Source organism: Balaenoptera borealis, assembly GCF_965194805.1.
Source record: "Balaenoptera borealis genome assembly, chromosome: 14".
Taxonomy (NCBI): Eukaryota; Metazoa; Chordata; class Mammalia; order Artiodactyla; family Balaenopteridae; genus Balaenoptera; species Balaenoptera borealis.
The window spans coordinates 62,965,012-62,979,055 of record NC_138875.1 but is presented as its reverse complement, the minus strand read 5'-3'; the positions used below and the strand labels follow the sequence as shown (position 1 = coordinate 62,979,055).

At 39.7% G+C, this 14,044-nt stretch overlaps 1 protein-coding gene across 17 annotated transcripts in view; it reads left to right on the top strand.

Annotated features, from left to right (window-relative positions):
• Positions 1-14,044, top strand: part of SPIRE1 (spire type actin nucleation factor 1) — a 219,072-nt gene that overhangs the window by 33,660 nt on the left and 171,368 nt on the right. For 16 of the 17 annotated variants that reach the window (XM_082354807.1, XM_082354800.1, XM_082354812.1 and 13 more), the window contains exon 2: positions 11,112-11,146. The exons of the other annotated variant lie outside the window; for it this stretch is intronic. In XM_082354807.1, coding sequence (XP_082210933.1) covers positions 11,112-11,146 — 35 coding nt within the window. The remainder of the gene's footprint in view (positions 1-11,111; positions 11,147-14,044) is intronic. 17 annotated transcript variants of the gene reach the window in all.

Sequence of the window (14,044 nt, the reverse complement as noted above, 5' to 3'; positions counted from 1 at the left end):
GTATCCTAGACAGCCACTACTGTTGGACTAGAATCTGCACAGGAGGGGAAACGTCTTTGCTATACAAGCTTTGAGTATTGCCAAATTACATGAAGCAGACAAAGATAGTATTTGAGTTTTGTTGAAAAAAGTTATGCTGAAACTGAAGTAATTATTTTTCAGTAGAAAATACTTGACATTTAATGATGTTTGTTCTATGAGATGATATAAAGTTTAGTTAATTAAGGTTGCTAAATAGAAAGAAAAAAAAACCTAATAATTAACAAAATGTATTACTAGAACTTTCATTTCAGAACAGGCTCAGTTATATTTGGTTACTCTAGTGCCATGGAATAGGTTGGGAGGGTTTGGTGGTGGAGGAGGGACAGAAATCAGATGTGTTAGCTCTGTAAGGCAGTCAGCCAGGCTCGTTCGTCGGATGAGCAAGCAGAGCCAGAAGGGAGGCAGGGGCTGCAGATAAGGGCCAGTAAGTGGTCTGTGCTGGGGATATTAGGTCCAAGGGCTAGGTAGTCCCTAGGAAGGCAACTGGCAATAATAAGCCAAGCCACGGCTTGCTTCCTTTTTTTTTTTTTTTAAGATAAAGGATTTAGTTACAGGGTCTAGGATGCAAAGTACAGTCTGAGTCTCAAAGTTAAAGCAGAAGCCCCCACATTTCAGAATTGGGTTAAACTTGAGGTTTATGGCAAAGGTGACTTGACGCTGAAGGTTCTAGAGCCTGGCTTGGGGCAGAGTCTGCCAATGGGGGTCAGATGATCTCAAGGAAGGAGAGTCAAATTCTGGGGAGAACCTGTCACACAGACATGTTGTCCATGAGTGAAGAGATGAATGAACGCTTCGTCCATAAGTGGTACTCAAATGAAAGGTTATGTTCCTCACCAGGGTCAGGATCAAAATCAGTTATCTGAAGGGAATTCCCTGGCAGTCCAGTGGTTAGGACTGCTCGCTCTCACTGCCGAGGGCCCGGGTTCAATCCCTGGTCCGGGAACTAAGATCCCACAAGCCACACAGCGTGGCCAAAAAAATCAGTCATCTGTAAGAGCAATGCTGATTATACAAGGAAACATATAATGGCTTTAAGTTCTATACTTCCTTAAAATGGTAAGATTATGCTCCAAATCCTACAAAATGTGATTAAGTGTATTGTTCACACTGATTATTCAGGGGTTTCCTTTGTCTTATTAAAGGGACTTATAAAGCTCACATAAACACAGCATATTTTTTTTCTCTGCCCACATTTATTAGTTGTGAGCAGGGGATGAGTAAACCAAAGTGATACTTAGCAAATTAAAAAAAAAAAATTATTTATTTATTTGGCTGCGCCAGGTCTTAGTTGCTGTATGTGTGATCTAGTTCCCTGACCAGGGATCAAACCCGGGCCCCCTGCATTGGGAGCATGGAATCTTAACTGCTGGACCACCAGGGAAGTCCCAGTACTTAGCAAAATTTGTTGTTAATATTCTTTATTTTATTTTATTTATTTATTTTTTAACATCTTTATTAGAGCATAATTGCTTTACAATGGTGTGTCAGTTTCTGCTTTATAACAAAGTGAATCAGTTATACATATACATATGTCCCCATATCTCTTCCCTCTTGCATCTCCCTCCCTCCCACCCTCCCTATCCCACCCCTCTAGGTGGTCACAAAGCACCGAGCTGAGCTCCCTGTGCTATGAGGCTGCTTCCCACTAGCTATCTATTTTACACTTGGTAGTATATATAAGTCCATGCCACTCTCTCACTTATTCTTGAACTTTGCCCCCCTAGTGCCAACCTGTGCTTCACTTCTGGGCACTCGTTGCTTCCTAGTCTCTCCCTTACTGGGCTGGGCGACTGGTCCCAGTTCTTTGACCTTCACTGAGTCGTTTTATTCTTCAGAGCTTGAGCTTCCTCAGCTGTAAAAATGAAGGTTTTACAGCAGTGCTTCTCAGGTCTGGGCTTCACACCAGCAGGTAGAATATGTTTGATCCATATAAAGCAAGTGTGGATTAATTTGAAGTACTAATATTTCATTAAGAATAATTTATTTTCTTAGAATTTAAAAGAGCGTTGTGGGGGTGGTTTGAATGGCATGGATATCTAGAAATGTCTAGGAAATTTTGGATGGATGCCTTTTGTCTTTAATACGTTTCTGGCAGAGGTGTTCAGAATAGTTCCATTGATCATAGCATTTCCTTTAAGGTTGGGGCCTTGTGAAAATAATTGTCATTCCATCTGAATGAAGCTTTCAACCAGAGTTATTCAGGGTAGGGAGATGAAAAATTATAATAACCAGAATCATTCTTAGTGCTGTCAGTTTTGGAAGGAGAACTTGAGAGGTAAGATAAGACTCTCTGCCTGTGCACAGGCAGTGGACGATGAGCACTACATGCCCTGGACGGGACAGGGAGGAGAGAAGATGGTGAGGGGAGGGCAGAGGAGAGTGGGGTGAGGGCCGTGAGCCCCGAGTCTTCTCCCGTGGCTGACGCAGCACATACAGGTGCAGGGGACTCAAGATGGACAGACGGCATGGCGGGCTTCCTCCTTACAGGCCAGGGCATGGGTATGGGCCTGTCAATTATACCTCCATATCTGAGGGGTCAAGTGGTCTGTGGACCACAGCTTTTTGGGTTTGGAAGAGGAAAGTCTTTTTGACTTATTTTCTCCCTGGAGAGAATGCTTCAAAGACTTAAGTGGTAATAGAGCTAATGTTTTATCAAGTACTTATCGTGTGACAGGTGACAGGCTAAGCAGTTTACTTTGATTATTACTTTTGCTCCTCACAACAACCCTGTGATAGGTACTGTTATTAACCTCCACCTTACAGATGGGATGTGAAGTGTAGAGGCCTTAAGTACAGCCAACAGCCCACCTGGGATTCAAACCCCAAAAGTCTGGCCTGGAGTCCTTGCTCTTAACCACTGTGCTCTGTTGTCCTGTGACCTGTGGGTCATTCTCTGTGGGATTAGCCGGTATACAGGGTGGCCTGAGGGTCATGTTTGGGATGGTGAGAGGACATCATATTGCTTTGACTTTTTGATGGTCTGTGTATTTGTTTTCTGTAACAAATCACCAATAATTTTGTGGCTTAAAACAATACAAAATTATTATTCTACAGTTTTATCAGTCAGAAGTCTGAAAATGGGTCCTTTGGGCTAAAATTGAGTTGTTGGCAGGGCTGTATTCCTTCAGGAGCCTCCAGGGGAAAATCTGTTCCTTGCCTTTTCCAGCCTCTAGAGAGGCTTTCCACATTCCTTGGCTTTGTGTCCCCCTTCCTGCAATCATGTCACTCCAGCCTCTGCTTCCATCACCACTGCTCCTTCTCTGGATCTCTTGTAAGGCCCCTTGTGATTGCATTGGTCCCACCTGGATAATCCAGGGTACTCTTCCCCACCTCAAGACCCCTAACCACAGCTGCAAATCACTTTGCCATTAAAGTAATATATTCACAGAGTCTGAGGATGAGGATGTGGACATCTTTGGGGGGGGTGTCATTATTTGACTTATTTAGTCTCTCTCTTTATGGGTTGATGATAGATATGGCCATTCCAGACTTCCTTATTTTCACTTTTGAGTAATAACTGATGAAACCCCCCTTCTCACCACCCTGGCCTGAGCCTCTGCTGATGTTGTCCCCCCAGATACCATCACATGAGGAGAGGAGAGTATGTGTGTTAGGAGGCTCTGGAGAGAGGTGTAGAGTAAAAGGTAGTGGCTTTTAAAGATCTTAGTGAGCAGGTATAAAAATGAGCTGAATTTTACAACAATCCATCATATGACTTAGCTACTTTTTGTATTTCAAAGTCTATACCTCTTTTACATGGTTGTAATCTGGTAAACATAAAAATTTATATTCAGTTTCTCTATAGAACATTTTATCATAAGAGTTTTGAAGAATAACTAAGATCTTTCTGTTAATTCACGCTGCCGGTTTTACTTAGGACTTTATTTTCACGTGTCCACGTCACCCTTCTTTCCACAGGGTTGTGATGATAAGCGCACCAGTTGCTGAGCCCCTACTGTAGGCATCGTGCAGAGCGCTTCAAAACATTTTTTATTTCATTTAATTTTCGTATTGGCCTCATGAGGTTGGAATTATCCCACTTTTTTTTGTAGATGAGAAAGCTGAAAACTCTGGGAAGTATCTTATTTTAAAGTCGCATCACACAATTATTAAGTGATGGAAGGACGATTTGAACCTAGGCCTGTCAAAATCTAATGGCTTGTTCTTGATACTTATTCTACCAGATGGCCTTACCAAGGCAGCCAAGAAAAAGGCTTACTTAGATGCTCAACTGCTTGAACATCAGCAGTTGTGAAGAAATATATTAGCATAGGGCCATTATGGCGGTGGAAAGTTAAATTTTATTTCATTCTTCCTGACAGCCAGGACAAGAAGAGAAACTTAATGAAACTCTTTAGTTGGTCAGAGAGTATACTAGTTTTCTCCCATTTCTAAATTCTAAGTTCCTGTTAATCTTTGAACATTTATACTAGTGAATTTGTTTGATATAGAGGATAATGATTTTATAATTTAACAGTCAAAATAAAAGTATCTTCTATGTAGCTGTTTCTTTTGTCAAATGCATAGCTTTTTTTTCCTCATTAAAAATGTAACTTGGAAAAAATGATTTTATGGGGGAGGTGGGTATAAGCTAATGATTACATAGTTTCACTCTCCTTACTTTTGATACAGAAACAGCAAACTAGGGACTTCCCTGGCAGTCCAGTGGTTAAGGCTCTGTGCTCCCAATGTAGGGGGCGTGGTTCGATCCCTGGTCGGGAAACTAAGATCCCACATGCTGCATGGCGCGGCCTAAAAACAAACAAACAAACAAAAACCCCCCAGCAAACTAAAGTATATGCTGATCATGGATTTTAAGCCCTCAGTGGCCATGGTGTTTCAGAAATCCAGGCTTGGTTAGGCTGCAGGAATTATTTTATTGCTGAATTTCAGCCTGTTAACTGTTCAAAACTATTCTCTTTTTTTTTTTCTAGTATTAATATAAAAACTGTCCAAAAAGCCTACTACTTCTCTCTTATAAAATATTTGAGTTCTTAAGCTAGTGCTGTTGTTGATCAGTTTTGATCAAGTCGTTGAGAATACTTTCCTTGGAAAAATGGAGCATGTTCAGGGCATCCTTCTTTCCTTCTTCCTCTACTCCACCCCTGATTAGCCCATCAGCAGGTTCTGTGCGTTCTGCTCCTGATTCATACCTTGCATCCACTGCTTTTCTTCCTGGATGCTGCCACCACCAGGCTGGCAGCCCCGTTGCTCCCCAAGACAGTGACAGTGGCCTCCTCACTGGCCGCAGGCTTTCACTTTGACCCTCTCTGCTGCTTTTTTCATATGGCATGACTGACCTGGAAACCTATCTTGCACCAGCTCACGCTCTTCCTAGCATCCTCCAGGAGCTTCCCATTGTACTTCACATCAAATTGAAACTCCCTGTACTGTCTTTCAAGGCCCATGTGATCTGCCCCCTCCTGTCCTTGCAGAAGCTTCCAGGGCCCTCCCACAGCTGCCACCTCGTTCCAGACAGAGCAGCAGCTTCCCCAACCCTGCAGTGAGTTGCTACCCCACTTCAAGGTCTCTATTTAAATGTCATCTTCTCAAGGAGTCTTTCCAGCTGTTTTCTTTCTCTCCCTTTTCTGTCCTTAATGGCATTGATTACCAGTTGTAATTATTTTATTTGATTGCCTTTTTTGCTCTCTGTTCACTAACATGTAAGCGCTATGGGGCAAGGACCATTCCTGACTTGTTTGCTGCTTTATCATCAGTGTTACCAGTAGTATTTAGTAGGTCTTCAGTAAATATTTATTGAAGGAACGAGGGGGATAGGAGTGAGCTGGCGAGAAGGCGGATGTACCTATTGATACTGCTTTGTTTCACCATGAAAAAGAACAGATAGACCTAGACACTGCCCAGAGTTTGGTCACATAGGAAAAAATTGTAGAATAATCCTCAGAGCCATTTATTCATCCTAAAAGTTACCGGGATTCTGTGTCTTTTTGGCAGGCATAGTTTGCCTTTTGTGTATTCAGCTAATGTGAATCATATTGATAATGTGACTGTGTGATAATTCAGCCATATGCTGAGGTTTCTACTCCGAAGACTGGAGTACTACCTTAATTTAAAACTATTATTCACCTCTGTGAATTTTTTTGAAACTATGCCTTAATTCCCACCAGATAGTTGTGTGGTTCATCAGAATTTGTGATTCCATTGAGGTGAGGCCGTTTCAGAAAGTGCTGTGTGAACAGCGGGGCTCTGAGTGGCTTACTGGGTGGGATGTATTCCCTCTGGTACCTTATTGAGCAGGCCTGCTGAGTGGGATTATCTGATTATCAACATTTGAGATTTAAAATGTCTGCTAAAGATGACAGTGCTTCTTAGGTGATGAGTTCTTTATGACAGACATTTCATACTAGGACTAGTGTGGTTTTTTAAAAGCCATTCTATGTTAATTTATAGGAAGATATTAGTTTTTCTGTTTCCTGGGACATGAGGGAACTTGTCTAGTAAATCTTAAGAGCATCAGATATTTCAGAATTAGTTAAAAAGAAGAGTCTAAACCCCAGCCTTGATTCTTGCAGCATTGTTAAAATGCTCTTTTGAGAAATACTGAACTGAATTTTTGGCTTGCTATGCAAATCATCCCTCTTCCTAGTGTGTAAGTACTTTGATAATGTTAAAATATTTTGAAACTTAATGTTTAAATACTATTTCAGATATTTGATTTTATTTTGTATCATCACATAGTTAATCTAGCCTTCTAATTAAACTCAACCTAATAAAAATTAATAGAATCAATAAATCAGTAAAGTTGTTACTTTAATTGAAAGAACTAATTTACTGCATTTAATAATCTCAAACCTTGCTTAGGCCTACCATCAGCTTAGGTTACTGAAACTGTTGAAAGTGAAGTCATGGGATTGTTGAAAGTGAAGTCATAAGATTGTAGGTTTTAGAGGGATTCCTTAGGTCTTGTTCTGTAAACAGAGGTGGCCAACCTTTGAAGAAAGGCTCAAAGGTGTCACATGAAAATCCTAGGTGCTGTACTGGAAGTTTCCAGCTGTTAAATTGTGGGTGCCTTTCCCCAGAAACAATGTCATCAGTGGTAGGTAGCTGGGACGCTGGCCCCTGCAAGTGGGAATGGAGGAGCAGCGTAACAAAAGCACACTGATACTTGTGCAGGGCTCGGAGCCTTGGAGGCTTCTCTTCTCGCTCTGTCATTTTGTGCATGTTTGGCTCCTCAGGCTCAGATTACCCATTTATGGATGAGTGGATTGGGCAAGATCATTTCCAGGGTTCCTTTAAGCTCTGCTGTCATGTAATTGGGATTTTCTGATTCCTGGGTCAGAGTCTGAGCAGGGATTTGGATGGCAGAGTAGTGCAGGTGGTCAGGCACTTCATACTTAACCACCTTTTCTTATTTATTTATTTATTTATTTAATTTATTTATTTTTGTCTGCGTTGGGTCTTTGCTGCTGCACGTGGGCTTTCAATAGTTGCGTTGAGCGGGGGCTACTCATTGTTGCGGTGCGCGGGTTTCTCATTGCAGTGGCTTCTCTTGTTGCGGAGCATGGGCTCTAGGCACGCAAGCTTCAGTATTTGTGGCTCACAGGCTTAGTTGCTCCCTGGCATGTGGGATCTTCCTGGACCAGGGATCGAACCAATGTCCCCTGAATTGGCAGGTGGATTCTTAAGTACTACACCACCAGGGAAGTCCCTAACCACCTTTTCATATTTGTGTGACTTACCAGTTCAGATTGAATAACTGAAAGTAGTGTATGTTCTCACAAAAATTTTGGCACTCTTACAGGAAAGCATTTTCAGTTTTTTTTGTTTTTGTTTTTGTTTTTGTTTTTGTTTTTTTAATAAATGTTCTTATTATTGGAATAAGCCTCCCTAAATAGTCTTTTTTTTTTTTTTAAAGGAATTCCTTTATTTTTATTTTTTATTTATTTATTCATTTATTTTTGGCTGTGTTGGGTCTTCGTTTCTGTGCTTTCTCTAGTTGCAGCGAGCGGGGGCCACTCTTCATCGCGGTGCGCGGGCCTCTCACTGTCGCAGCCTCTCTTGTTGCGGAGTACAGGCTCCAGACGCGCAGGCTCAGCAGTTGTGGCTCACGGGCCCAGTCGCTCCGCGGCATGTGGGATCCTCCCAGACCAGGGCTCGAACCCGTGTCCCCTGCATTGGCAGGCAGACCCTCAACCACTGCGCCACCAGGGAAGCCCGCATTTTCAATTTTATAATAGAGGTCACTGAAAAAATCTTACAGGACTTGTACCTCCTTCATTCTTTGAGCACTTCATTACTTTGTAGTGCAAAGTAATGAAGCTTATCTTATAATTTCCAGCTTATCTTATAATTTACCTGTCCCAGCCCTGCTTTCTGCCAATTTCCCGAAGTCCTGGTTCCTTTGAGTGGGAATCGGCTAGGAATGCTCTTGCAAACTGGGGTGCTGTTGTTTCTCCCTCTTTTGGAGGGCAGAGCTAGGAAATAGATCGTTTTCTGAAGTTGTATAAACACCTCTTGGTCCAGTTCGCCACTGCAGGGCTCGTCTCTCCTTCCCACATGTTAGGTTTGTATATTCTTTTCCCTCTGTTGCTGATTCCCAACAATATCACTGTATTTACTAGTTTGCTCAGTGCTACAGTACATACAAAACAGTTTCAGAATTTTTCACCAATGCTATTACCAACAACAAACCTACTACATAAAATTGTTTTTCTTTGTAATTCTCTTTACCCTGAGAATGTATCATACCGAAGATGTATATCCATGTACTCTCAAAGAGGTTACTCTCTCTTATGGCTTGTCTTAATAACTGTATTTCTCCCTCCCTCTTCCTCCTTTACAGAGTAGACACTCAGTAAATGTTTGCTGAGAGGTATTCTGTGCCCTTCTGTGAGCTATTCCTGTCCACAGTACTTTCCTATGTTAAATTAATTACCATTTCTATAGGAGTGAAGTATAATTAATCTACCAAAAGCACTAATGTTCTGAGCAGTCAGATATAAATAAATAAAAGATAATATATAATATGAAAAATGTAACTATAATACATAATTTTATATAACACTAAGTATATAAATAACAGTTATATATTTATCAAACTCTAGTATATACACACATATATTAAACCCATTTTGTCAGTGTCTTCATATAATTTAAAATTATTTATTGCGTATATATCATTTTTAATTCACAGAACCCAAGGTTCCTTATTTTCTGGTCTCAATTTCAGCCAGTATTTCACATTAGCATCATTAGGTCAACAGAAATGTGGGTTTCAACTTTATTTTTCATCTTAAGAGTTAGGAGGCATATAAAAACATTATTTATGATTTTTTTTCTTTTTGGTGGTATCATCATAGACTCTAAGGTATATAAATTCTCATTAATCATTAAAAAAAAAAAATCACAGACTGATGGAACAACCCATCAGTTGTTGGGGAGAAGGAGTTAGCTAGGAGGAAAGATAGTTTTGGGTGGAGGGAAAGAGGTAGAGATACATATATATTTGAACTTAGGACAATGAAATTTAAGAAATGTAGACTGGGAAAATTAAGTTTTTTAGCATCCAGTATAAATATGTTATGTATTCTTTTTGTTAAAGCTATTTAATAAGTGATTCTCCTTTAAAAATAGCTGTTTTTTTATTTTGAAAGTATGTTTTAATCACCCAAATTGACAGAAATATGTAACTGTACATGTTCTTTGGTATTATGTCTCGGTGATGATGAGAAAATGTTAACGTTGGTGCAGCCAAATATTGTTCAGTCTGGTTATTCTTCATTCATTCTTTTTTTTTTTTTAATTTATTTAATTTATTTTTTTATGGCTGTGTTGGGTCTTCACCTCTGCGCGAGGGCTTTCTCTAGTTGCGGCAAGTGGGGGCCACTCTTCATCGCGGTGCGCGGGCCTCTCATTACCATGGCCTCTCCTATTGCAGAGCACAGGCTCCAGAGGCGCAGGCTCAGTAACTGTGGCTCACGGGCCCAGTCGCTCCGCGGCACGTGGGATCCTCCCAGACCAGGGCTCGAACCCGTATCCCCTGCACTGGCAGGCAGACTCTCAACCACTGCGCCACCAGGGAAGCCCCCAGTCTGGTTATTCTATAGATGATCCTCTACTGGAAGAATTACTAAATTAATTATATGGTTGTGTCTCTTCATGTATTAAAGAAAAACAACCATTGTATATTAAATAGGAGTTTGAAACATTTCTGCTTTAATTGAAACGATCAGTGTAACTTTAAACTGGAAACATATATAGGGAAGAGCCCAAGAGTCTTTTAAAGATCTTTTTAAGGTATTTAAAAGTATTTTAAGTGGTACCTTTTAAAGGCCTTTAAAGTATTTTAAGTTATTTTAAAAAGAAAGCAAGAAAAAAGTATTTTTATTTTACTTTCATTAATTTATATATGTATATTAAATATGTGTATATGTTTTATATCTTATTACAGTTAAGCATGTTCTTCCCATCTTTTTCTTTATTATTCTCTTATGGGTATTTTTTGTTTGTTTGTTTGTTTTTGTTTTTAATTGAAGTATAGCTGGTTTACAATATTGTGTTAGTTTCAGGTGTACAGAAAAGTGATTCGGATATATATATATATTTTTTTTTCAATTCTTTTCCTTTTTTTAAAAAAAAATATTTATTTATTTATTTATGGCTGTGTTGGGTCTTCGTTTCTGTGCGAGGGCTTTCTCTAGTTGCGGCAAGTGGGGGCCACTCTTCATCGCGGTGCGCGGGTCTCTCATTATCGCGGCCTCTCTTGTTGCGGAGCACAGGCTCCAGACGCGCAGGCTCAGTAATTGTGGCTCACGGGCCTAGTTGCTCCGCGGCATGTGGGATCTTCCCAGACCAGGCTCGAACCCGTGTCCCCTGCATTGGCAGGCAGATTCTCAACCACTGCGCCACTAGGGAAGCCCTCTTATGGGTATTTTTAAATTTAAATCCCTAAGCAGGACCTTCTAGAAACTTGGTCATTCTAACACCTTTTTTTGTGTGTAAATTTTCATAGATATAATGAAGCCATAGTCAGAATAGCTCAGATATGTTTTGTCAATGATAAAAAACCCAAAATCCTCTGAAAGTAACTTTTTGTATTTTCATTACAGGTAAATTGGAATATTCACATTGTACAGAAACAGAGGTAAGAAAAATCCTCAAATATTTCTCAGTAATGCAGCTTTGAAGTTCTCTTTAGACTAACTTGAGTTCTGAAATATCTCACTATGGGTTTTTGGTTTTCTGATAAGAATGTACTGAGAGTAAGTATATATTTTTTATATTTAGGAAGAGTAAAATGTGAAGAAAAATCAATTATCTCGTCTGTAGTTTTAAAATGTCAAGGTGTGTTATAAAGATCAGCTTAGTCATAATTTAAAAAATTTCCTATGTTGTTGTTTAGGAAATGGAGTTAACTAAGATTCAGAGCCCTTAATAAGAAGTAGTTTACATTCAGTTTTTTAATAATCCAATCTAGTGTGTCATAATAAATCTTTTAAATGTGTTGGACTCCTATGGAGTTGCCTGGGAGTAGGAAAAAATAGGGACTTGGGAAGTGTTTCAGCAAGATTACTGATGAATTAAATGCTTTGTCATTTGTATAAGTAGGTTTATTATTTTCTAATAATTTAAATAATTTAAAATTCTGATTGTGAAATTTAATGCGACTCCATGTGTCCCTTTTAGAAATTTCAGTGGTGACACTGAAATATGAGGGCAGCATTGATGAATTATGTATGTGTGGTGGTCTTTTCTGGAGCTGTTGCGTCATCCTTAATTAGGAGTCTTAGGTCTTTTGTTAATGGCAATGCCTAATTAAGGATTTAAGAAGTTATTTTTCTAATTTTATAATACATTTACATGTTGATATAGGTTTTATTAAATTTTAATTGTTATTTTAAGTAAGATGTAAGCTTCCTAAGGGATTATATTGTATAATAAAGAAGCAAAAATAATTTATTCTTTTTTGCATTCAGAAGTTATTCAACGCATTTTATGTTTTCTGTTCAACTTGAGAATTAGAGGTAATTTCTTCCAAATTAGCTGTAAAAATGAGCAAGAACTTAATATTTTTATATTGTGACAATTTTTGATGTATTGTTCAATATGATATAAAGGATTGGGATTTGATTTGAGTCCAAAAATACAAGTTCTGTCTGTGGTTTCTGGTGTGCATCTTTCTAGCTATGTAATTTTGAGCAAGTAGTTTTTTCTCTCAGAACTTTGGCTTTCTTACTTATAAAATGTTAAAGATAATCTCTGTTAATCTCATGGGTTGTAAAATTTTTAAGTGATTATATAGGTGAAAAAGTTTTATAAACTCTAAAGACACACTATTATCTACATCAGAATGATACAAATATAATCAGCATTCATCTGCCTTTAGGTAATGAAATGTGAGGTTTTTACATACAAGGCATAGTCGTAAATCTCATTATTCTTACTATGTTTTGTTGCCATAAAAACATGGTTTTAACATTTTGTTTAGCACTTGCTTTGTATAGGAATGTCACTTCATGTTATCTCCTCTTTGATCCATAACTTGGATCACCAAAAGAATTGGAATCTAAACAGAACTCTCAGATTTTTTTTTTTTTTTGGTCTGTTTGGAGAGGGAAAATCATGAGAAAATAAAAAGTTCAGTGTGATATTCAGTTTACAGAATGGGTTCAGGGTATTTTTTAGAGTAACAGTGGTTATTACCTCTGGGGAAGAGATTGCTATTGTGTATGGTGTTTTATCTATATTGCTTGGATTTTTTTTGAAATGAGAATGTCACTGTATATTACTTTGATAATTAAAATAATAAAAAGAAGGGGCAGTAGAGGGAGTGGGAACTTTTTCAAGAAGTTTGACTCCAGAGAAGGAGAAGATAGTTTAAGTAGGAAGTTATGTTTTGTTTTTTAGCTTGGGGAAGACCATACATTTGGTGTTGGTAGTGGTAGAAAGGGGGCAGAGAGAGAGACAGAGACAGAGAGAGAGAGGGGGATTTTGCAAAAATGTAAAGCAATACCACCCCTTTCACTATTTTTTTTTGAGTTTCTATAAAAATGTTACACATATTAACATATTTAATATTATTTTTAAACAATTTAATTTGAATGATTCAATCAAAATTTCTCAGTTTTAATTTCTAATACGATAAATGTTTGATAGATTATAGCTCATATAAACAAAAGCTCCTTGGACTCCCTGGTAATTTTTGAGTGTAAAAGGGGTCCTGAAGCTAACTAGTTTGAGACTGTTGGGCTGGGGCCTGAAGAGCAGAGATACTTCTTCCTGAGAAATGGAATTGGGGGTCCAGAGAGGTCAAACCAGAGCCCTAAGGTGGATGGTGGAAGGTGAGGAAAGCCGTGATATAGGGATGAAGCCAATCTGTTTTGAGAGCGAGGGTCAGAACGGTGACTTCCAGAGCCTGTTTTCACCCTGAAATTGCTTTTCTGTTGAGAAAAGAGATTCCCTGTACCTCCTGTAAGTGAGAAGCCCCACGGGCCCTCTCTGGAGTTGGGTCCACTACAGCCAGGGCTGCGAACCCGGGTGCATGTGGGAGGAGTGGGAAGGGGCCTCGACCACCGAGAGCACGTGGAGGCCCACGGTGCACGTGCCCACAGCCTCTCCCTGGGAGGAGGGGCGGGCGCGCCTGAGCTCCGTCAGCGCCCCATTTTCTTCGCTCTGGTCTCGACCTAAGGCGGCTCGCTGTACAGGTCGAGCCTTGAGCACGGAGCCGGTGAATGAACACGGTGGGGTCGTGGTCGTGGGAGCCGGTGAATGAACACGGCGGACGCTTGCGGCTTCCCGTGGGGGAGAAGAAGGTCCTACTCCTGGGGAGGCTCCCAGACCCGAGGGGAGCCTCAGCCCCCTCACCTTTTCACGTGGCTGAAAGACGTGATTTGAAGTGTTTGACTGTTTATTTTAATAGTTTTCTTAGTACATAAAAATCATATTATGAATTCTTTTCTAGTTTTACTGATAGTCCTCTTTTTCATACTTTACCTGTATTCATAAAAACCAAGCAAAACTAGGACTTTAGAGAAAGCAAGGA